The 23,443-nt window shown below is 45.1% G+C and overlaps 1 protein-coding gene across 3 annotated transcripts in view; it reads left to right on the top strand.

Moving 5' to 3' along the window:
* Positions 1 to 23,443, top strand: part of DNAH1 (dynein axonemal heavy chain 1) — a 72,052-nt gene that overhangs the window by 1,760 nt on the left and 46,849 nt on the right. For all 3 annotated transcript variants that reach the window (XM_064432475.1, XM_064432473.1, XM_064432474.1), the window contains exons 2-19: positions 2,813 to 2,963; positions 3,513 to 3,585; positions 6,057 to 6,231; positions 6,731 to 6,887; positions 7,416 to 7,548; positions 8,505 to 8,666; positions 9,155 to 9,407; positions 10,654 to 10,811; positions 11,624 to 11,835; positions 13,094 to 13,389; positions 14,394 to 14,544; positions 15,123 to 15,316; positions 16,181 to 16,406; positions 17,013 to 17,132; positions 17,926 to 18,008; positions 19,392 to 19,533; positions 20,610 to 20,765; positions 21,747 to 21,945. In XM_064432475.1, the coding sequence (XP_064288545.1) occupies positions 2,853 to 2,963; positions 3,513 to 3,585; positions 6,057 to 6,231; positions 6,731 to 6,887; positions 7,416 to 7,548; positions 8,505 to 8,666; positions 9,155 to 9,407; positions 10,654 to 10,811; positions 11,624 to 11,835; positions 13,094 to 13,389; positions 14,394 to 14,544; positions 15,123 to 15,316; positions 16,181 to 16,406; positions 17,013 to 17,132; positions 17,926 to 18,008; positions 19,392 to 19,533; positions 20,610 to 20,765; positions 21,747 to 21,945 (3,001 nt within the window). In that variant the 5' untranslated portion in view covers positions 2,813 to 2,852. The remainder of the gene's footprint in view (positions 1 to 2,812; positions 2,964 to 3,512; positions 3,586 to 6,056; positions 6,232 to 6,730; positions 6,888 to 7,415; positions 7,549 to 8,504; positions 8,667 to 9,154; positions 9,408 to 10,653; positions 10,812 to 11,623; positions 11,836 to 13,093; positions 13,390 to 14,393; positions 14,545 to 15,122; positions 15,317 to 16,180; positions 16,407 to 17,012; positions 17,133 to 17,925; positions 18,009 to 19,391; positions 19,534 to 20,609; positions 20,766 to 21,746; positions 21,946 to 23,443) is intronic.

Here is a 23,443-nt window from a genome sequence, read left to right on the forward strand (position 1 = left end):
AGCTGGCTGAAAGCTCCAACTGCCCTTGTGTGCTCGCTGCAGGATGGAAGGTGTTCTCACACCATGCCAAGCTCTGCTGGCCTGGGATGAGGGTCTGGGGTCAGCCCTGGGTGGAGGGAGGGGAGGGCAGCCCTAGGTCTGCATGCTGCGCATTCTTTCAAGGCAGTTGGTGTTGGAAGCTTGGAAAGAGGGAACTTCTCTGCAGTAAACTTCTTGGCTCAGCAGTTAGGCTGAGTAAAAGAGAGAGGGTCTCTTCTCATCTTTGAAACCAGCCTGGAGACCATTCCTGAGAGGTGGATGGGGGCAGCCAAACCTCCTAGCTGGAGGCTTGCACTGAAGTAAGCCCCCCACCATGCTCTGGGAACCTCCTTGTTGGAAAACCCAGACACATCCCAGCAGCTGGGGTGGCAGGAGAGTAGGATTCCCTTTGTGCTTAGCAATTCTCCCATACCCACATCAGCTTTAGTGCTCTCAGACAAGCTGTTTTACTGATTTGTTTGGGGAATTGCCGGGAGAACTTTGGATGCCTGGTTTTGTTCTTTATTTTAAGTGGTGTGTGTCAGTTTTTTTTGCAATTGCAAACACCTTCCCTCTGAGCAGCTGGGAGAGCATGACGGATGTTTCTGATCTGGACACTGAGTAGGGGTTTGTTTTATTTTGACATAAGTGCTCAGGATGGACTTTACAGAGGTGTGAGTGGGCACACAGCAAGCAAAGTAGCAAAGAATTAGTCCTGCTGTGGGCCATGGGGAATGGATGCCCAAGATGGAAACTTGTCCATCATGGGCAGCAGCTATGTTATTTTGGCTCTAGGCAGAGATTGCCAGTCCTGCTAAATTGGAAATGTGCTCAGTCTCTCACCCCTGCTAAAGGTTCAGATGAACCTTGTGTCCTGGAGCTGGCTTCTTTAATTGGATGGTTTTAGGATTCTGGTGGTGAGAGGCAAAAGTGCAGCGAGTCGTGTTGGCACGCTGGCCCTGCTGCCAAGGAGAGGATGCTCAGGTGACACATCAGGAGAGGCACCGCAGGGGCGTTCCGCCTTGCTGCTGTTCTCCAAGCCAGTGCAGCAGGCACCAAAGAGTCCAGCAGTGATTCATCAGGAATCCTTGGATCTTGGCTGATTCCAATCAGTCCTGCTGGGCTGCTAAAATAGATATGGCCAGAGCATAAAATAGCTAATAAAAACAAAATCCTCCATGGAAAATTCATTCTTCAGGGTGTGAGGTTCCAGTTGCCATGCCAAAGCAAAGCTGAGAGGAGAGAGATTGGAGATTTTCTAGCTTGAAGGAGGGGAGGGGGTATTATTGATCTCATCTCCCAGGCCTTTCCAATCTGTTCGTTTACTCCATTTCACTTAAAAGATTCGCATCATGGTAACCTTGATTTATTATCTGATTTCTTTTTTGATTCAACCTCTCAAAATTGTGCACTGGCTTGAACCTGCAGTAATAAACCAGCACAGTTATTCCCTCTTATCTCCGGCATGCATGTAACGCTTTCTCTGCTGTACCCGATTCGTTCTCACAGACAGGCAGCAAGGTGAAATTCTGAAAAGATTGCCCTCTCTCACCAGGAGTATAGGGCGAGCAGAGTTTTCACTCCATTCAAGAGCAGAGCAGAGAGGGCATGGCAGGAAGGGATCTGGTGGCGTTGTCTCCAGGTCAGGATGAGACTCCAGACAAGTTCTGTGCCAGCTGTGGCCTTCAAGACCAGGCAAGGTCTTCCCAGAACTTATCTGTGGAAAGCTGGAAGACTCCTACTGCAGAGGCTTGGCTACCAGAAGTAAGAAAGGTCCTAGCAAGGGTGCAGGAGACAAACCACTAGCCAGGTAGGGCTGGATGAGGAGCCTGGGTCTAGCCCTGAGCAGGAATTGATCAGTAAGCTGTATTGGCCTTGGAGTACCTTTGAGAGATGCCATGGAAAGCTTTGACTCATAATTTATAGGAATAAGCTGCACAGGTATGTGTACATCATTATATCAGTGCATGCATGTGCAGGCTGGAGGGTTTTGTGTCACTTTAGCTGTTCTAATTAGTTACAATAGTCATCTCTGTGTTTAGACAAGCCTAAAACCAAGGGTTGCATTATCCTCCTGCCAGAAGTCTGAGAGCTGTTCTTAATTGGTATCTCTCAGTGCACAAAGGTTTTTATGAAATAAAGCTGTACAGCTGTGATATTTGCCTGGACTTGTGTCTCCCAAGGTGGAAGAGCAGAAATTATTTGTGAGCTGAGCAAAAATATCCCCTGCAGGAGGAGAAAGAGGGGAGCTTCTGGCAATATTTTAATATGTGTTAGGTGATGCTTAAACATCTGTCATGAATTATTTAAATGAAAGAGGCAGACTTACACCTGGGAGTAGCTGTGTTGATATCCTAGGCTGTAGCCTACTCCCACTGGAGTCAAGTGTGACAAGGTTTTTAAGGGATTTGGGTGCAGCAAAAGTAGTACTTCTCTCATAGTCCCAGTTTACTCAAATTCTCCTGGCAGCCTTTTGTACACTGCCACAGATCCAGGAAGCCCCTGCTGCTTAAGGAAAGCAGCTTTTCTTGTGTATACTGCTGGTTTTCCCACTCCAAAACCCATCTGGAATAATAAAGCGATCTGTTTCTCCAGGGTTAGTGAGCCATTGAGGCAGCCACATGAGTCTGATGGCCCCCAGGTCATGAAGGCAGCGGTTGGTATGGAACCAGGGGATGGAACTTTCGTGTTACCCACTCATTGTAGCAAGTCAAGGATATCCAGCACTGTGGGAGGGTGTGGAGGAGTGCCAAAGATACAGAGTGTGACAGGCTCAATGTCTTTCCACTCACAGGAAGTCCAGGGTTACGTCACAGCGTTGTTCTCCTGAGAAGATGGAGAAAGCAAGGAAGGAATTGAGGAATTTTCTGAGTAGGAGCCATCCTGGCACCAGCAGTGAGGCTTCTGCTGATGTCCCTACTCCAGGAACCTCCAGTAGCTCAGGGGTAAGTGCAAAGAGCAGTCCTTCCTCCAGCACTGTCCTGAAAGGAAAAGACTGATGATACAGCTGGAGTGGACATGTAGAGGCTTCACCCCAGGTCCTAGCCCTTCCTTTGCTCAGAGGCCTTTGTGCAAGACCTTGATCTTTACAAAGTGAGGCCATGAGGCTCATCCCGGTCAGAGTTGTGCTGCCTTCCTCTGTAGCAGTGACAGCACTGTCACGACTGCCTGGGTTTAGGATGCCAGTGTGGCAGGGCAGGCTTGTGGTTGTGGTGATATATGGCAGTAAAACCCTAATGACTGGCAGCCTAATCAGCTCCCAGACAGCATCTTAAGCTGACATCAGGCCACATGCTACTGGGAGATCCCCTGCCCCTGTGCACTGGGCTGAACTTTTCAGGTATTTGTGTCTCTGAGTCTTTTCTGACCATTACTCACAGTCTCAGTTGTCTCTAAAGATCTCTAAAGTCAGTCTTACAGTAACACTTGGTACCTCTATGATCCCCACTCACACTATGCCACCACTGTGTTCTGACACTTCCCTCACATTCCAGGGTGCTTCTGCTGGCCCCCAGGTGTCCCAGTCTTTGGTGAACCAGGCAGAGCAGGAGCAGCACACCCCTAAAGGTAAATACACTGAGAGGGAGGGAGGTGGGGCAGAAAACTGGGCCAAAACTGTTAAGTGGGCATGCTGGGAATTAGGCTGCTGCCTCTGGGTTCCTGCTCTGCTTTCATTTTCAGTGCTCAGGAATGGTACTGAGCTGCTTGAATATCCCATGAAAAGTGAATTTCATTTTGAGGTGCAGCAAAGTGATCTGAGTGGGTGGTAAAACCCTGCTTCCTTTTCTGCTGGATAGATCCACTTCCCCCAGGGTTCAGGGTGGACTATGCTGGTGCCTGTGGGAGTTCTGGTCCTGCTGCCAGGAGAACACTGAATTTGCATGTGTTCTTACTCTGCATGGAGCCAGCAGTGTCCCTTTCCTGTGAAAATCATGGAGTATACTGAGTTAGAAAGGACCCACAAGTATCATCAAGTTAAACTGCTGGTCCAGCACATGACAACCCCAAAAACGGGACCCGCCTGTGAAAGCTGTATTCAGAATTTAGCTATAGCCAAAATCATGGCCTTCCCTCATTTATTTATTCTGCACCCAGCTGCACCCCAGAGCAGATTGTTCTCCCTAGATGCAAGGGCTCTGTGTGTACAGAGCTGCTGGTGCCACCTGCTTACAAAAACTTGTGTCATGGATGCTCAAATATAGGAACAGAGAATGGTTGAAGTTTTGCCAGCACTCTCCTGGCCCCTAGAGCACTCCTGGGGATATGGATCATAGACTGGCAGTGGGTGGGAAGAAAGTGTGTGTGTGAGAGGATTTTAGAGAAAGATGGGAACTGTATATACCACCCTCCTGTGCTTAGATGTGACATTTATTTTCATGAGTGAGGACAAATGACTGCTTCCTCAAGTGAATCTTGACAAGCTAGACTCATCTTTAACAAGTGGAGACAGAACTCTATTTATGATCTGCTGCTTCTTCAAGGGGGAAGAAGCCATCAGGTTGGAAATGTAAATGCAAATGAAACACTAAGTATTGACATAAATAGTTGATAGTGCACAAAGTGCCATAATGGATGGTGCCACGGATTTGGCAACAATAAAGTGACTAAATTGGAACAGCTGTGCTCCTTGACAGCAAATACAAATCAGGGCCATTCTGTAAAGACCCCAAGCAAGACATGTACACAAGGCTAAAGAGCTGCATTTTAGGGATTCCTCAAAATTACTTTAAGAACCATGCAAGTGCTTAAAAGCACATTCATGCCAGGCTAGCTGCCCTTCCTGAGGGAGGGAAGCAGAGAGAGAGGAGCCAGTTAGTGCTTATTTCCTGTAGTCTCTAAGCAGACAATGTACAGCTACAAGGGTTGAGCCAGGGGCCATTTTAGAAGGACAAGGGAATGACCTCTTAGAGAACCCTTCCTGTACCTAACCATCCTGAAACATGCCTGGCTTTAGCATTATTGACTGCTCTGCACAATTGCTTTGAAACCTAGGGTCACATCCATAGCTCCAGAAGCACATGCAGCACAGTGAACAATTGGGTTCAAAGCTTGACATTCAAAATACCCAATTCCAAACCAGAACCTTAAGTTTCTCCTTGATGGAGTGTGAAAGTTCATCAAAGGAAAATCTCTCACTCCACTAAAATCTATTTTTAGTTCAATGCTTAGCTCTGTCTAGGGAATTGTGCTTTTTAAAGCTTGCATGCAATTACTTAATTTAGGTTAAGCTTCAAATTCCCAGTTTGCTGCTGTTCTATTATTTGCAACTTGTTTAGCAATATAAACAGTTTGGTTTATTTATGGGGTAAATGACATGGTTTAATTTCTGCCAGTTCTTGGAAATGTATACTTTTTTCTTAGTCCAAATTTCTCTTGAAATCGTTTGGCCAAATGGTGAGATTGTTGGCTGTTTAACTCAATTTTTCTCTCACACCATTACTGATGTGAGTGGGTGGTTTGATTGAGCAAAAGCTGAGAAGAGAGAGGTTTGTCCCTAAGTGTGAATAGGCACTTCAGGAGACAAAGATGACCTGTGCATCTTCTTTTCCCCTGTAATATTCATAAACCCTTTATCACCACCTTGACCAAATTCCTTTCAGCTGTGACTGACTCTTAGTCTCAGGGACCCCAGAGAGGCAGGGGGATCCCATCCCTTTCTGAGGATGATGGAGGCTGTGCATTAGAGACAGAAATTGCCCACTGTCATGTAGAGAGTCTGCAGCAAAGCTGGGAACAAAACAGAGCTCCTTAGAGCCAGGTCAGTCCCTTGGCTCCCAAAAATCTGCATGACAGTAATTCTGACTGGAGTTTTCCTCTATGCCATTATTTTCATACTGGAAAACCATAATCACATATTGTAGCAGGGAAAAAAAGGTCTTTCTTTCTGTTTCTAATTTGATGTCTGCTTGATTTCTCTTACAAATCTAGTGAAGTGACTTCTGCAGACAACCCAGTAGACAGCAAAGTCCTCCTTTGTGTGTGAATATAAAGCAAATTGATGCCTGGTGGTTTCAGGTGTGTTTCTCTCTGTTTCTTAGTCACTAAATTAAAGATGCCTGGAAACTTAAAAAGTCTCATGGAGAAGGAAATGGTTGGACCATCCACTGAGATCCTTGCTGAGTCAGATTTCCCTGAACAATCATTTAAGCCCAAGGTGCAGATGCCTTTCAAACGTGTTCCAGGGCAAAACCCTCGTAAGGTTGAAGTAGAGAGGTAAGTAACCAGAAGGTGGCTAGAGGCATCACTGTGGAATGGACACAGCAGATTGGGGTGTTCACTTTTGCTCTCGAGGCATAACATGTCAAAAATCCTTAAGAAAACCTTATCCTGTAAGGCAGCAGTCTCCAAAGTGGGGCATACATGAATTGCAGAGGATGCAGAAGACAATTCACTGGGATACAGGAAGAAAACATTGTTTTTAAATAGTGCTTATATTATCTTTTTGTCATCCTTTTTTAAATTTCTGGGTTTGTGTATGCTCTATAATGTATTAGTACCGTAGTACAGTATATAATTTATAGATTGGAGTAACTGATCTTTCTAGGTCACCTCCACTGAATTATTTTGTACTATAAATGAAGAAATAGACATGGATGCAATGTGTACTAAAAATGTTTTTACTGATGGGGTGCACAGTGAAAAAGTGGAGTTGTAGGCATGGGAATGCTCATAGGCACATTGAGTGGTTATTTCCTCTTCTGATGTAAACCAGGAGGAGACGGCTGTATCTCACCTTTGACATTGCTGAGCTCCTGGCCAGCAAGGGGATAGACTCCAATCAGCTGGTGCCAAGGCACTATGACCCTGACAATATGCCACCTATTGAGGAGAAAAAAGATACTGTGTTTCCCATCTACCTCCCATTAAAGGTAAGAGAGCACGTTTGGAACTTGTCATCTGTCTCATTGCTTATACCATAGGAGGTTTCTGAGGACACTTAGCCAGTATTGACACAACAAGCAGCAAAACAAGGAAATGCTTTGGAGCTGGCTCAGGCACTGAAGGGTCTCTACAAGATGCTGAGCATCTTTTGAAATGTGCCCACAACTTCTATCAAAACTGATAGTCCTTGAGAGTGCTCCTCACTGGCCTTTGTATGTCCAAAGGAAAGGTGTCTCACATTTCCTTCTGAATGCAGTATTCAGCAGTATTGCTGCAGGAAACCTCTCCAGGAGTTGGTCTGTTCTCCCTAGGAAAGGGCTGGAGGTACAAATACTGCTGTTTGGGGGAAAATTGTCAGCCAAATATCAGCACAGCTTTTGCAGCTGGACTGATTTTCATATTTTGTAGCCCATTTAGGAACTGCATGTTAATGTTTTCCTCTCATGAAATTTTTTGTTGGGTGTTTTCTTGTTTCTGGAGTAAATCTTAATTTCCCTCATGTCTTTGCTTTTTAGGTATTTGACAATGATGAATTTGACTGTCGAACTCCAGAAGAGTGGATGTCACTAGGACTGGAGCCAGGATCTTCTGATAGAAAGCCAGTGCCTGGAAAAGCACTTTTACCTACAGATGATGTACTTGGACATGGTAAAACTTGAATCAGTTCCTGCTCAAGCAGGGCAACACTAATGGTTACAGGCCCTTTCAGCAGAAGGGAACATGTAGATTCTGATGAGTGTAGCTCTGAAAAGCCATATCTCATTTTGGCCAGGCTCAGGCAGCCAGAGCCAGAGACCAGAGTTCTCACTGACTGCCAGTCCTGCCCTGGACTGTTTCCACTTTGTTAAAAGTTGCCTTTGCCTTTTGAATTTCTGTCAGCACAGACAAAATTTCTCTTTATTGGTGCATAGCTATCTTCATGGAGTTAGGGTGTTCTAACTCCTAGGGCACAGTATGTTCTGCCTGGATTTCTCGGCAAGTGCAGGATCAGAAGATGAGTTCAGACTACAGTGAACATACAAGTAGTAAACCTGGGCCAAATTAAGTGACATGGACATTGTTTTCCAGTCATTTGGAGCCTTCTCAATGAGAAGGCATTACTAGGTACAGTTGTACTGGTGTCCAGCTGTGGCTGCAGCTCACGTTAACACGTAATCTGCAGTAGCTTTAAAGCATGGGAACTGGCATCTGCAGCTCTGGAGCAGCCTCCAGAGGCTTGACTGTCTGCAGAACTGAAGCATAAAACATAAGCTCTGTGTATCCTTGGGCAGCCAGCACATGATGGCTGAGTTCTGCCTGCAGCTTTCTTGGGGAATACCACACCTGATCACTCCTCAGGTTGAATGAACAGCATAATGCTGTCCTGACCTGTATTGATATCAATATAAATACATACCTGTCTGGTGTGTGCAAAACTTTGAAAATTCTAAGGTGTAAGACCTAAGTTCATTATTCAATTGGTCGCAGCAGAAACTGTGAGATTGACTAAGATTCAAACAAGCAAATGGGTTTGACTGTAGCATCACCACTTGGATCAGGAAAGTCCATTTGCTGTAGCCTCCAGGAGAATGCACTAATCCTGTTTTAATCCTTGTCTCTCTCAGAGGACCCCAAAAGCCAGAAGCTGATCTACAAGTGGATTGATGTTGGTGTTCTGGATTATGACAAGGAGACAGACCTCTACTTGGTCCATAAAACAGATGAGAAAGGTCTGGTGCGTGACGAAGAAGGGAAACCCATCATCAATGGAGGAATAACTGCAGAAGGTGTGTTTCAAATAAGGTCTTTTGGGACATGTCATATAGTCTGAGAGCAAGTTCATTACCCATGCTTGTCCTAGCTGGAGATGGGAAGGACACCAAGAAGTCATTTAATGCCTTTCACTGTTATCTCTCTTGATATGTGTCTGTTAAACTTATCTGAAAAAACCTCCAGGGAAGAGAACTCCACATCTTAATTTGATCCTATTTGAGGTTTTCCCTTTGTAGACACCTTTCTTTTTATTCCTTCTCTCATCCTTCCTGCCTTCAAGAAAAGTAAAATGTTGGGCTTTCTGGGTCAATGCCATTTTGAAAGGGAATGTGGACAGATTAAAATGAAGTACCCTTGTCCTGAAAGCTTTAGAGATGCTCCTTATCTCTTGCTGTCCTCAGCTTTGGTCCTTCATTTTGATCTCCTTCAAGCAACCCAATTATCCTGTCTATCAAAAAGCTGCTGACAGCACTGCAAGCCATTCTGAGTTTTGTTTTCCCAGGAAGAGCTCCGTTGTTGCCGTGTCAGTACTGGGTGCCTCGAGTTTGCCTGCAGTTCCTGGCCGAGGACCCGCAGGTGTTTGCGGAGCGCGTGGCGTGCGCCGACAACCTGCGCAAGAAGACGCAGGGGCTGCTCATGTACCACCTGTACGTGGACTGCATGCCCACGGAGGGGCAGAACACCATCAGCGAGAAAAGCCTGCAGAGGATGAAGCGCCTGGCCATACAGACTCCCAAGCTGAAGGATGAGAAGAGGTAAAGCGTCGTGTTCGTGTCTGGGGGCTTAGCCTTCAGTCCATGAACATTGTGGGACTTTGGGGGCTACAGAAAAAGTGGCAGTGGAGGCAGGTCTTGAGCAGCCAGCTCACAGAGCATGGATCTCACCTGCCTTCCATCCTGTGCACAAGCACACCGCTCTGTTGCCCAGAGTGGCATCAGAAGGAGGCAGATGGCAGCCCCAGGGACACGTGTACAGGAGGGGTGGTCTGTCAGTGTTCCCAGCTGAAGTAGTTTCCATATGCAGACCTACCAAGCCATGCTTACACCTGCAGTTAAGTGGCCTTCAACAGCAAGAAGGTTGACAAAAATGGCATGGCTGACCTTGCTGTCCCCCTGTGCTTTTGAGGAACAGATCAGTCATTGCTGTACTGATCTGCAGACCACCCGTTATCTCCAGAGACCTGGCTGTTGTCTGCTGGTGACCCTTCTACTTATTAACAGCTGCTAAAACAAATCAAAAGAAGATCTGCACAGGGGAAGGCAAACAGAACAGGAGATCTCCACCTGAATATAATGGAGTGTCTCTTTGTGATGCAGTTCATATTGGGGAGGCATTTTAATGTCCCTGGCCTGATGAATCATGAGCCACTGATGGTCTTGCTGGGAATCAGCCGTGACTGATTGCCTTGCTCAGAAATAGGAAGGTGTGAGGTGCTGCATGGTCTGCTGGTCTGAACTGGAAAGTAGGAGAGTAATTAGTCTCTGTGAGCAGAACTATAGGGATAAAGAAAAGTACCCTGCCTGCTCGAGGTAAAGGATGATGATTTCCTAAGGCAAATGCAGCAGGGTTTTAGCACTTATGTGAGTGTTCTGGGTGAGGAAATGGACAACAAGAGGCATTCAGCAGGAGGCAAATGGGAGGCCAGCTTGGATAGCCCAACTTTTCCAGAACTGCCAGCTACTTTCTTTAGTTGGTGGTTATTTCTCCTTCCCTCTGTAATGTTTCTGCCCAGTGGAGATGTTGCTTTGGACTGAAAAGACACGTACAAAGGCTGCAGTCCTAGTCCTCACTCCCTGCTTGCCTCTGTCTTTAAAAGTCCAGTTGATACCTTTGCTGGCTGCTTCATTGTCTGCACAATCGCCTGATGTGTTGAGTGGCAGGTGGGCTTCTGGATTAGCAAATTTGGGTGGGAGGAAGAGAGAGGTGGAGTTTGCAGTAAAGCTACAGACATCCACATGCTCAAACGCCATGGGTTCTCACTGTTTCTGTGTCTTGTAACAGCATGTTAGACCAAATAAGCAGCCTGGAGAAAGAAGTGGAATTAGACTATAAGCACACCATGAACATGATCAGCTTTGACAGAGTCGTCGCTTCCAAACCCGATATGTTTTCTTTTGTTACCCTTCCAGACAAGGAGGAGAAGGAAGCACCAGAGAAAGGTAGGGGACACAGTGAAGCAGTTTGCATTTTTGTCTTTGATGGGATTCATGGTTTGCTGTAGGAACTCTCAGGTTCATGGTAATGATTAGAGCTCAAAAGGGGAGCAACAGGAGATTTTGTGAGACTTTTTGTATGTCTCCTCTTTTTTATGGTATATTTGCATGTTCATGTTACCTCAGTATAATATATTAGAACTCATCAGCTAAGCTGCAGTAACTCTGCAAGTGTGTACCCTTAATGGCACTGAATGTTTGGCAGTGTGATTGGCTTACCACTGTGCTGGAGCTGACTGCCTTGCCTTTGCTGAGCCCAGCTGGGAAATGCCTCAGATGTGGAAGAGGGCTCAGGCTCCTTTAGAGTCCCAAACCGGAGGAAAATGGCCCCAGTAAAAGATGGTGGGGGGGAGGGGAGCATATTTTGTGCATTTCAATCTTCCAAAAGCAGGAAGGCCTTGAGGTGCTTCACAAGTGGCCTCTCACAGATGAGATGACTCAGCTGTGCCTTGGAGCCTCAGTGGGAAGTTTCTTGAGTTCCAATGTTCTATCCCATGGAGACTTCATGAGCCAAAGCCTTGGGAAGGTCAGGCACCAAGGCAGCACCTCAGCCCCTAATGGGAGGCTGCAGAAGGTCTCTGCAGTGGAGCAGAGACTCCCTCTTTCATCCAGCCCTCTGCTGAAGCTGCTGCATGATAAGGCCTGTGCATTAGAGTAGTGTCCTTTTCACAAGTGCTTCCCAAAGGGACCTGTGCTCTAAAAACAGAAGCTGAAGTGGCTGTTGCAGGCAATGACATTATTTCTTTTTTTGGTGCTAGGGATCGTCTCTGTCCCAGACTATCCTTTCCATAAACGACAGAGAGAATTCAACTTTCTCTCACTCCTGACCAGGCCAGAAGCCATCCATCTCCTTGCACAGGTACAAGATGAGTGCAACAAGGCAGCTGTCCTGTCTCTGTTTAGCACAAACATAACCAAACTTGTCTCTCTGGAAGAATTTGAAGAGATCCAGACTCAGACCTTCACTCAGGTGAGCAGAGGAGGTGTGAGGGATGAACACATGGAGCAGGCAGCAGTGCTGTCAGTGTGTATTAGACAGATGCAGCAGCTGCAGATTGATCTTCTGGAAACGGATGAGCTGTCAAAGGAGACATCATGTTTGGGGCAGGAAGGAATTTTCATGTGCCTGTCAAATTTATTGGGATATGGGGAGAATGGGCTGAAAGAGTCATAGTGCCCTGGTTAGGATCAGCCAATGCTGACCATGGTCTTAGTCATGTGTTAAACAGGTGGCCATACAGGGCTGCAGCCCTTCTTTCCTCCACCTGGTTTATACAGAGACAGGGGTCCTGACTGGCACTCAAGTTTCTTTTTAAGTTTTTTTCCTTTTATTTCTTTTTCTTCATTTCCCCATCCATCTATCCAGCTGCAAGGCACAAGATTCTTGATTTCTCCTGAAACATTCAGAGAGATAATGCTTTTCTACACTCTATGTTCTTTATACACTTAATTAAATTACTCTGTTTGCAATGCCAATAGAGAGAGTAGGACAAAAATTTGCAGCTCCGTGGTAATTCCCACCTGAGGATCTTCACATCCTCTGATTGAGGGCAGCACATTGCACCCTGGACGTGGCCACATGGAGTAACTTGCACAGGGTTGCACACTAAATCAGTGGCAGAGAATGTGCTGGTCCTTCCCAGTCCTGTGCTGTTTCAGCTAGGCAGTGTTGTCATCCACTCAGTGACTAAGGTTCTTTTAGTACACACAAACAGCAAGCTGCCTGTGGAGCAGAAGTGACACTTGGTGGTATTTTAATAAATTAAAATACTGCAAACTGCTGCTGCCCTTGGCTTCTTCTGCTCTTTCTTCTCACTTGTCAAGAGAAGACAACATTCTGTCCTTTACGTGCTCATCATACTGTCTACACATCTTTTTGTGAGGGACCCTGACACAGGCAGCTCCAGGGATACCACTCTATAGAAAAGAGGAAGGAAAGGAAACACTGTGAGTAAAACAGAGAATAGAGCACTCCCACTTTTTAATATCAGGCTTTCTTTTTGTGGGTCTTCTGTCAATGCAGGAGGTATATGACCAGGTTTAGATGCCACATGTGTGTGGGGGTGGGGGGGGGTTGAGAGCTACTTTTAGCTGCCACAACCCTGAGAGAACAGTTTCCTTTCCCAGCAGAGAAGGCTCCAGCAGCCCCAGTTAGCAGCTCACCTTGCCATACTGTTTTCCCATCAGCGCGCAGAGGATTATCCAGCTTGCTTTTTTCTTTGCCCTAGGTTCAGGAGTTTCTCAAGGATACTTGGATCAATACCATAAAGACTGCGATTAAGAGCAGCCTTGAAGGTGCAGGCAAATGTTTCAACCTGGAGGAGAGTGACTGGGATGCCTACCAGGGCTCCAAGCTGTGCAAGCTGATGGAGCGCATCCGATTCATGCTTCAGGACTCCCTGCGCTACCTGGTCCAGAACTCCCTCCTCAGCTTCACCAAGTTTGTGCTGGATGTTTGCCAGAGTGTCCTGAATTGCTCAGAGGACATGGAATGGGGAGATGACATCACCAACAGTCCCTACGTGTAAGAAAAAAAGAAAAATAAGGGTTGGGAAGAGCAGAAAAGTGTAGTGTTGTTGTCTTTTTAACTACTGTTCTGCAAGCAAGCTTTGCTCTGTGTGGGGCCTTTAAGCTGGGCAGTTTTCCCTAATCCTCCACCTGACATGTTCACTGGAGTATGGAAGAAGGACACAGAGCTGGCTGCTCTGTTAGCACAGCTTTCCAGCTGCAGTTAGTGTTATGGAGCAGCCCATCAGAACCAAGGTCTGCTGTTTTGATGTACTGTTCTAAAAATCAGCCACCTCCAGCGTTCTTGGGGGAGCAAATTGTTGCTGCTAATTTTTTTCTGGATGCTAGGAAAAATACCAGGAGCATGGCTGTTTAATTCCATTCTTAGATGAAACCTCAGAATTAGAATCTGGCCTGGAATCTCTTACGAATACCAAATTTAGGTTATCACAGTGCCTAAAATTCATTCCATTGGATATTGATTTAAGGATTTTTGCTTTTTCTGGTATTAAAGAAGGAACATTTAGAAATGGAAAGTCAGAAGAAAAGGAAAAAACCCTGCCACTCACATGAGGCCTCTTACCTTTAAATCAGTGGAAGTCTTGACACTGACTTCAGTTAATCCTCAGCCAGGCTGGTCACATGCAAGATTAGAAATACTAATATAACTTCCAGAAGGTGCATTTTAGGAGTATATTGGAAATACTGAATGCCTAGTTTGAAAAAGACCTGAAGTTTTTCTGTAAAGCAGCTCCAATTCTCAAGATAAGGTTATGACTTTTGGGGATCCTGATATGTCATGATTGATGGTTCCTTCACCTTTGATAAAAAAGAGTTCTCAATGTCTTTACTGTTAAATTGAGAACACAGTGTTTTATATCTTCATCTGCATGAGACAGTCCTCTTCTCTGCTTTCCTTTCCTGTCCAGGAGGCATTTCAGTATCAGCACCAGAGCAATACAGTTGTGTATCATATTCTCAAAAAGCATCCCTGTTCTTTCTTATCTCTTCCCACCACAGGTCCCAGAGGAATCCACTTTTTGTGACAGACATTGAGCTAGGCAGCAGTGGTGTCCTCTTCAGGCCCTCTGTGGAGAATGTTGAGACATCTCTCATTTCTCTGTTTGACAACGGGATCCTGGTGACCCACAGTATCCCCCAGCTGGAGCAGGTGAGCACTTCTGCCCCACCAGGGATACAGCTGTGCACTGCCAGTGCATTGCAGCTCAGCACAGACACCCCTGAGCTTGTACTGAGGGAGGGAGGGAGGAGCAGCAGTGGGTACTTGGGAATTCAGTTAAATTACTCTGGGCACAGCACTGTGCTAATGCAGTTCAGTTCTAACAGGGTTTCTTCAATCTCCCCAGCCTTGTAGCTCTTTTGTCTGGTGGTTGTTTCTGAATTGGTTCTGCAGGTTCTGTGGACACATGGACACTCTGGTTGCCCTGAGTGTGTGGTGGCTGGTAAAAGCAGACTCAAAAAGGAAATAGCACTGTTTCCAATTCTGTTTGATGCAAGTCTCTTCTGCATATGCATCCTTCTGTCTGCTGCTGTGAAAGCCCTGTCTCCCTAGATCCTCATTCTTTGGGGAGGAGGGTGCATAATACTGATCAAACAATTCTTGACACAATGTAGGAGTGTGGACTGCAAGAGTTCCCGAAGGTGCCACCAGAGATTGCCTTGCCCCTCTCCTGAGGAGGCACAGTTAGCTCTGTTTGTCCTGAAAGACCTCTCTCCTTCCTCTTGCAGTATGTGTTGGAGAACATGGATATCACAGGCACCCCCATGCTGGAATCAGTGGGTTTGCAGGAGCCAAGAGTAGAAGAGCTGCGTGAGGCTCTGCGCTCGGCCATTCGAAAGGCTGGCATCCCCCTCCAAGCCTATGGCAGGAGATACGAGAAGTTCTTAGAGATAAATAACAATGACATCAAGTACTTCCTAAAGTGAGTGGCTTCTGACAAAACCCCTGTGACCCCAAAGACAAGCCTTTGTGGAAGCTGCTGTGTGGATGTGCTGATGTGAGAGTGTGGGGCTGTTCTGAGACACGTGCCTCAGATGCGAGATCAGGCCCCTGTCAGAGGCTGCCTCCAGTCATGGGTGACAGTCCATCCTTTTAGAGGACACTGGTGGTGGCACTGGGAATGTCTTCCTGTCTCTGACAGCAGTCACATTCCTGTCATGCTCGTCAGTGTAATTGGAGATATTAATGGCCCTAAAAATGAATCATCCTGTTTGAGAATCCAGTTAGCATACTTGACTCTGACCTCCTTCCCATAGTGTCTGCTCAGGCTGATAGCATTCTGTAGAAAGTAATGTTTTCTTTTGTTTCATCCTCATTGTTTTCATTGCCAAAACTCTTTGCACCTATTCTGTCTTTTGGCCTCTGTTACTTTAATGGACTTCTGTTTAGGTCTTACATTTTCTCCAAACAGTGGGAATGAAGCCCTTTTCTTTTTTCTTATTCCAGCTTAATCAATTTACAAATCCATTTGACAAATTCCTGTCTCTCCCCAGAATATACTGAAGTGCCTACCCTCCCCTGAAGTGCCTCCTGATCTTGCCCTGTTTACACTAGTGCTTTTATTTTGTCTCTCCCTCTCTTCTTTGGGTTTCCTCTTTCATCTTTTTTTTCTACTCCTTTTCTGCAGCTAAAATATCTGTGCTCTTATGCCACTCTGCACCTATTGTGTAAATATATGCCTTATTAATTTCATGTCTTGATCCTTTGAATGGACACAAACAGCCTGGATGCTCGAATATTCTTAAGGTCTACATGGCTATTTTTTTGTTGGTGTTTTAATTTACAGAGACTATGAAGAGCAATTTCCACCTACCCCGGAGGTGACAAAGATAGTAGACACATATTTGTCTGAAAAGGAGAGCCTGGACCACCTTCTACCTAGTTCTATTATCATTGGCCCCTTTCGAGTCAGGATAGAACATGTTAGGCTTAGTCTGTCTGATAAACACAAAGCCCTTGCCACTGCCATGTTGGACATGCTGGCTAAAACCCTCCATTCACAGGTGCAGAAAGTAAGTTAACTGGTTCAATGTATTATGTGTCTCTGTCTTGTCCTGTCCTGCTTTTGGAGTTGCTGTGTTTTTGTGAAATGACTAGAAGGCCATATTAATGGGGATATTTTAAAGGTCACACTGGGCTGATTATTTAAAACTGAAATTATCGAGGACATATGCAAACTCAACCAAATGAAGAATTAAATATATTTCATAAATTACATGCCTGAAAGCTGTAGCTCTTGGGATTAAATTCTTCAAGACCTTGCCATTTTACAGAGTATGTTGGTGGATTGAAAAGATCTGTCTAGTAGACAACTGAAAAGTCCTTCTGTTTCCTCTGAGGATAACTGGAATATAGACAACTGCCTCTGCCAGCTGATTGTCTAAATCTGTTATTAGCATCATTTTCACTACATACCTGCAGTTCCTCTTCCTCTTTGTTGGCAGTCTCATTCAGTTTGAGCTGCAATGAGATGATGGAAAAAGAAAAACCAGAACAGGACTGTGTACTCGTCACTTAGACACCTTCAGAATGGGAAGTGGGTGGATCAGGGCAGGTTTCCCTGTGTGTCTATTAGGAATTGGTGACTCTTTGATGGTCCTTGCTGTGTCCTGCTGCAGATCTGTGACGCATATGAAGTCATCAGCACCAAAATGCATGAGAGACCAGAGAACATTGAGGAGCTGGTTGAGCTGCGGGACTGGCTGAAGGGAGTGCCCGAGCAGCTGGCAGTGCAGGAGGTAGGGCAGGCTCTCCTTGGGACAGGACATCAGGGGAAGTGAGGAGGAAATTTGTCAATGCAATGTGTGGTGTCTCAGAAGCAGAACTCCAGTTTTTTACTTGCATGTCTTTGCGTGCAGTGCCACGAGATTCTTGGCTTTGTATTTTTATAATTCCTAAGATTTGTATTTTTAAATATACATATCATAAATTTAAATCTCTTTGCAAAACAAAATAGCAGTTAAAAATCTTGCCTAAAATACTTATATATGCATTTTGCTGCATTCATGATCCATTCTGCATTTGTGTACTGAATGGCTATCTTCTAAAAATGAATCCTCTTTTCAAGAAAATCTTTCTGCTACCCAGTGCTCAAATTGCTGTTAATATATTTTTTCTAATAGGACATTTTAGCACCGAGTTATTTCAAAGTTATTTGAAGTGTATGCCTTTTCCCAGCTGAACAAATGGGGAACAAAGGCATCAAGCTGTAAGCTGACTCGTCCATGCCAATGAGGGAACCTGGAGGATAACCTAAAACACTCAATTTCTGTCCAGCACTTTATCCACTAGGTCACACTTCTTTTCATTCCCATAGAACAGAGGATGATGATGGCATGATCATTCACAGAACAAGGGGTTGTAAATCCATTCCCACTGTTCACACGGCACAGAAGCAGCCCACATCACTTTAAGCTTGTGTGACTAACGCTCTTCAAAGGCACCTCATGAAAATGAGGTGTACACCAGAGACTTGGAATCAGCATGGTCTAAAGGTGTCTACTTTTTTTCTCTTTCTCTCACCCTGTGCAGCAACTGATTGAGGAAGTCATGGAAGATTACAAGGTCATGGAAGACTTCCTTTACAATCTTACCGAAGAAGATTTCACTGACAAGTGAGCACAAGGCATTTCTCCCACTGTCAAAGTGGGACTCTTCAGCAATTACCATTCTCAGTGCTTCAGGGGCCATGTGTCTATCAAGGGCTCCTGCAGAACTTTTAAGTGTCTCTCAGGCTATATGAGCACTGAATTCTTGAAATGAAGTTTGTAGACAAGAAGTGTGAGTTCATGCTGCCTTCTGGCCTGGGGCAAGGCAAACTGGTAGCTATTAACCTGTTTAACATACTAAAGCCCTTTTCTCTGGGTGGATTTTTTTTTTAAATTTTATTTTTGGGGTTTTTTTAGATACTTGCAAGGTCTCAAAGTGCACAGTTTAGGCTGTGCCTGAAACTAAATGAACGCTTCCAAGATAGGAACACTCCCAGGGTTTTCTTAAGACTAGGAAGAAATTTGAACCATTGTTGTTGCTGCAGTTCTTCTCCAAGCATCTTCCTTTTTGTTTTATTATTCAATTGTCGCCTGACTATGCCCTAATAGCAGAGTCAGCTCACAAACACAGCTACAAGACTTCTACAGCTTGCTCAGCCCAGGAAGCACTTCTCTTATGACATGTACTTGGTCCAGTATGTCTGCAACCTGAGTCTCTGCAGAGTGTTCCTAAAAGTAGAAACATGGGGTGCAAGGTGCAAAAGCCCCACAGAAGCTGCAGGAAAGCAGCTCAGCCCCAAGCCAGCTTGGAACAGGTATTCCCACTGCCACAGGCAGGACTGGTAGGAGATGGCTGCATCCCCAGGGGCCGGAGGGGTGTGACCTCCTGTGAGTGTAGTGTGCAAGGCTTGTACCTGGCATTGCACACAGGCTGAGGGTCCAAATGGAAGCAGTAGTAGGTGGGCTATGGCTGAGCAAGAGCTGAGAAACCTGCCTTGGCGTGAGCAGCCAATTTGTGCAGCCTTTCCTGGATCTACAGCACTCTCCCCAGGGCACTCTGCAGAATCCAGGGCTTCCCTGTATCTGGGTTACACTGGCCCCTCACTGCCCTGCTTTACAGGAGACTGGCTTTTTCAGTAGCCCTGAAAAGCCATAAGCCGAGACTCTGACCCCATTTTTTTCAGTTCCTTGCAAATACATTCAAAGACAGACATTCCCTCTGGATGCCAACTGTTATTTTGCTGTCTCCTAGCTTTTCAGCAGTGTAGTGGATTTGTTCCTTTTAAAAAGGCCCTCCACTTTTCCCCAGCTCTCTCCAGCTGAATAGCCTAGTCACAAGGACTGCATATCAACAAGACAAGCTGGAAAAAAATGTTTTGTTGAAACCACATGTGTTTCTGTTGTTGTAAAGCCTCCTTGTTTGGTGGGATTTGGCTTTCTCATTCTGTGATTTTCAGCATTTCAAACATATGCTCAAAAAGCTTGTCTCTTTGTATCATGTGAGTGCAGGTGGACTGCCATTTACTGGCCAGTGAAAATGTCTATGGACTCGGAGTCCGTTCGGCTCCAGCACATAGACGATGAGGAAAGATTTCGCAAAACGCAGATTTCGGATCAGAAGGCATTTCAAGAAAAACTGGAGGAAATGCAGGTATTAAACCCCTGACAGTGAACTGTCCATAGAAGGGCATCTTGAAGCTCTTGTGGTCAGCCAGGTGGGAAACTTTCAGATGAGATTTTACTCAGATGAGTTTTGGTGTAAATGTGTTGTTACCACCCGCCCTTGTTTTTTTCTGTTGGCTTTTTATTAAGAGTTTCCTTTTTGTGTGAAAGACAAGACTCTGCAGAAATACTCATTTTTCATTGATAAAGTGTTTATACAGTGTTCCAATTCTTGGTGCTCAAGCAACATGGGCACCTCCTTTTTCTTTTTTGTGTACTCAGCTCCCTGCAGAGCATCTCCTGTGATGCGCTGCCATCAAGGGGGAAAATACAGCATTCAGCCATGGAACTCATCTTGTGGGAAAAGACCCTGAAATAACTGCAGAGTTTTGGAGCTGCGATATCTCTGGTGCCTGCTAAAACAGTCTGAATTTTATTTTTTCCTCACAAACTCTTAAATTCAGGGGGAAAAAGCCATTTTAGAAAGGTGTAATCACTGACCTAGATTTTCTTGGAAACAGGTTACCAAAATTATAATACCCCAACACTGGATAAAAAGACCCAAACAAATAAAAAACAAACCCACACAAAATACTAAAGCAAAATCCAAACCAAACAAACAAACCCAGCCCATCAAAACAAAACACGAAATTTATTAGAGAAGCTCTCGTTATGTGTTGTTAAACAATTCTTGGAAACAAACTGAGTGACTAGTACAGCTATCATTTGCACTTTACTGGTTCTGTAGCAAATATCAGTGTAAATTCATCATCAAATTTGGGCACAGACTTATGTTCCTATTCCTTGGGCATTAAATATTGTCACAAAAAAGAGAAGCAGCTGGTCATCACATTTGCAGTTTCCTCCACCTGACCAGTGGTTATTGCTTCTCCTCACCACTTTCATCATGGTCTAAACAGAAATTAAATTGGTTAGGGGGAGGTGAAATCACGAGCATAAAAATCTTGCCTTTGAATGTAACAAAGAGCACACCAGGAAGCTGTTATCTCTAGAAGCAGCACTCAGCTTCAGAGTCCCAACTTGTGCCTGCCTTTTCCCTTCCAGCTGACTGTAGGTGGATTTTCTGTCCAGTCAGACGTTAACCAAGCCCACGAGCTGGCTGCAGATGCAAGGGATGTCCGGAAGCAGCTGAAGGAGCTCCAGGATATGGCAGTTCTCTACAACAACAGGGAAAGGCTCTTTGGCATCAAAGTCACTGATGTAAGTGTCAGGTCCTGTACCCACAGGACTCTGTTGGGATTTCTAGGTGGTAGGTAGAGCAAATAACGAGACATAGTTCCTCAGGAAGGAATGCTTCATGCTGTTTTGGTTTATCTGGGGAACTGCTCCTCGGTCCTGTACATTGGCTACACTGCTTCATCACTCCACTGGGCTGCAGAAGAGCTGATCCCAGGCAAACCTGGAAGGCTGCTCAGGGTCTGATATTTCCATTGTTTCTGTAAGAGACTCTAGATGCCCACAGTGAGATCTGAGGAATGTTCATGAGGAGAAATTGGTTGGGGAAGGTCTTGAAGCAGCAGTTAGGATGCATCCATTTCTCTAAGGCTGGAGGTCTATAGGTGTGAATGCAAGTGATTGCAGAGTGGGTGCTGGCAGCTGGCTGGGCTTGGAGCGTGGTGTTCTCCTAAAGCAACAGTTTATATAGTTGTAAACACTCATTTTGCTTGTAGCTACTCAGCTGCCAATGAGTCATTGTCATCCACATCCAGCCAAGTCTGGCTGCAGACCAGAAGTGGAGTTCACATGATGATCCTTTCCTACCCTTCAGTCTGTGGTTACTTCTCCTTCCCTGTAAGGAGCCAAGTTTTAATATGCTGATGGCGTGTGCTTTCACTGATGGTGTGTGGCCTATCCATCAAAATCTCCTCATTCTGCAGGAGAGCTTTGTAGAGGCGAGTGGAAAGAGTGCTTTCCATGCCACACACATGGTGCAGGCACAGCTCCACTGGATGTATGATGGCCTGAATGTGTCTAGCCCAGCTCTGCTGGTTGCTCTCCCTTGGAATACACATTATTGGCCCAGGAGAAGGTAGTCTGATATATCCTCTTGGAATACATGTTTTCTCATTGCTGGCTTCAGATTAAAAAAAGAGGTGGGGTTTTTTTGGCCTTTTGACATGTAGCTGTTGTTTGAAGGTAAATACACTTGTTGTTTACGTTGTTTTTAATTTCTTTCTAAAGTACAGTGGGCTGAACAAGATGCTTAAGGACTTCCAGCCATACTATGATCTCTGGACTACGGTGTCAGACTGGATAAAGTGGAATGAGAGCTGGATGAATGATTCTCTTCTTAAAATTGAGGCAGAAGAGCTAGAAAAGAATGTCAATGACTCTGTTAAGAGCATGCAGAGATGTGTGAAGCAGTTCAAGGATTCACCAGGTAGATGTACAGTCTGGGGAAAGGAAGTTGGTGCATATCAGCATTTTGATGTGAAGCATGTCACAGAGTGCTCTAAACAGGGGTTATCAGGATGTCACACATGTGTTAGAGACAGCTGGGAAAATGCTAACAAAGTTATTTTCTGCTTTTTTTTTCCTGAAACTGTGATGATTCACATCTAGATACTACTTAGAGGCTTGAAGTACCAGCCACCCTCTGATGTTGCAGTTAGTATTTACTAAGTGTGCATATATATATATATATATATATATGTGTGTGTGTGAAGTGCAATAATCCAGGCTAGTCACAGAGAGTTACTATATAGCCCACTGGCTAGACATGTGGGTTTAAGCCCTCATGCAAGTCAGGCAGCAAGGGAACTTGAATCTGGGTCTTGCAGGTGCTGTTTTCTTGGCCAATCTTATTTTCTTTATTGGCCAATGCATTTAATGGAAAGCCAGAAGAGGTCTTGATTTTGTTATGAATAAAATGAAATTGCAAAATCTGGAAATGATCTCTGCAATATAATAACAATTTTCCTTCTTGCCTGAATGTGTATGAAGTTTAGATGATTGCACTCACCCCTTGCAATTCACATGAAGGTCTTTTGACCATTTCTCCTAATAAAGCTGAAATTGAGATTTCAGTCATAGCTTAACTTGCCATTCCCTGATTCTCAGAGATGTGTTGGTCATTCTGTAGAGCTAATTCTAAAATCTCCTGCCAGATGGCTTAGATGGAAATACATTTTGCTGTGGGTGATTTTTGATTCATCCTTTTTAACTTGAACTTGCTCTTAAACAATGCCATGAATCAGCCCCAATGGAGGAGGTGATGAGTGGATGCATGAGTAACTATGAATCATTATGATAAACAGAAATACTAAGAATACCTGCTTGTGTTCGTTGCAATATTCTCTGCTACCTGGATATTTGTTTTGTCCTTGCATATCCCCAGCAGGGATCATGAGGTGATCACATCTTGCTGCAAGCACGCAGTGCAACCATGCAGGGTGCAATAAAAGGAGGCACATACTAATGCCAGATTTTGGAAAGGAGACAAGTCCCATATGCTTTACCTACCCATTGTCTTACTCACAGTAGCACAGCCAAAAATAAAAAGGCAGGATGTGAACAGTGTAGAGACTTTCTAGGATGCCCTGAGAGAGAAAAGCCCTCCTCCCTCACTTTGTCCTTCCTATGAGGTGGAAGTACATTTGTCTCTAGCATGGCCACAGGCTGGTAGGGCCTCTCCTGCACACTTTCCATGTCCAGGCTGGGATCCCAGCCTGCTTCTAGCTCCTTAGTGTCCATCTTCTACTGAGGGTGACCTGAGCTGTGCTGTGAGATAACTTAAAATGCAGGTTTATTAAGTGAATGTCTTGAAATGATGACTGGAACTTCCAAAATATCTACTGGCAGATGATCATGCTTCAGTCCATATCAAGAAGTTAAATTTGTCTGCCTCTCTTCTTCTGGTGAGCTCTAGCCTAAGGCAC

The sequence above is a fragment of the Passer domesticus genome, chromosome 9 (genome assembly GCF_036417665.1).
Source record: "Passer domesticus isolate bPasDom1 chromosome 9, bPasDom1.hap1, whole genome shotgun sequence".
Taxonomy (NCBI): domain Eukaryota; kingdom Metazoa; phylum Chordata; class Aves; order Passeriformes; family Passeridae; genus Passer; species Passer domesticus.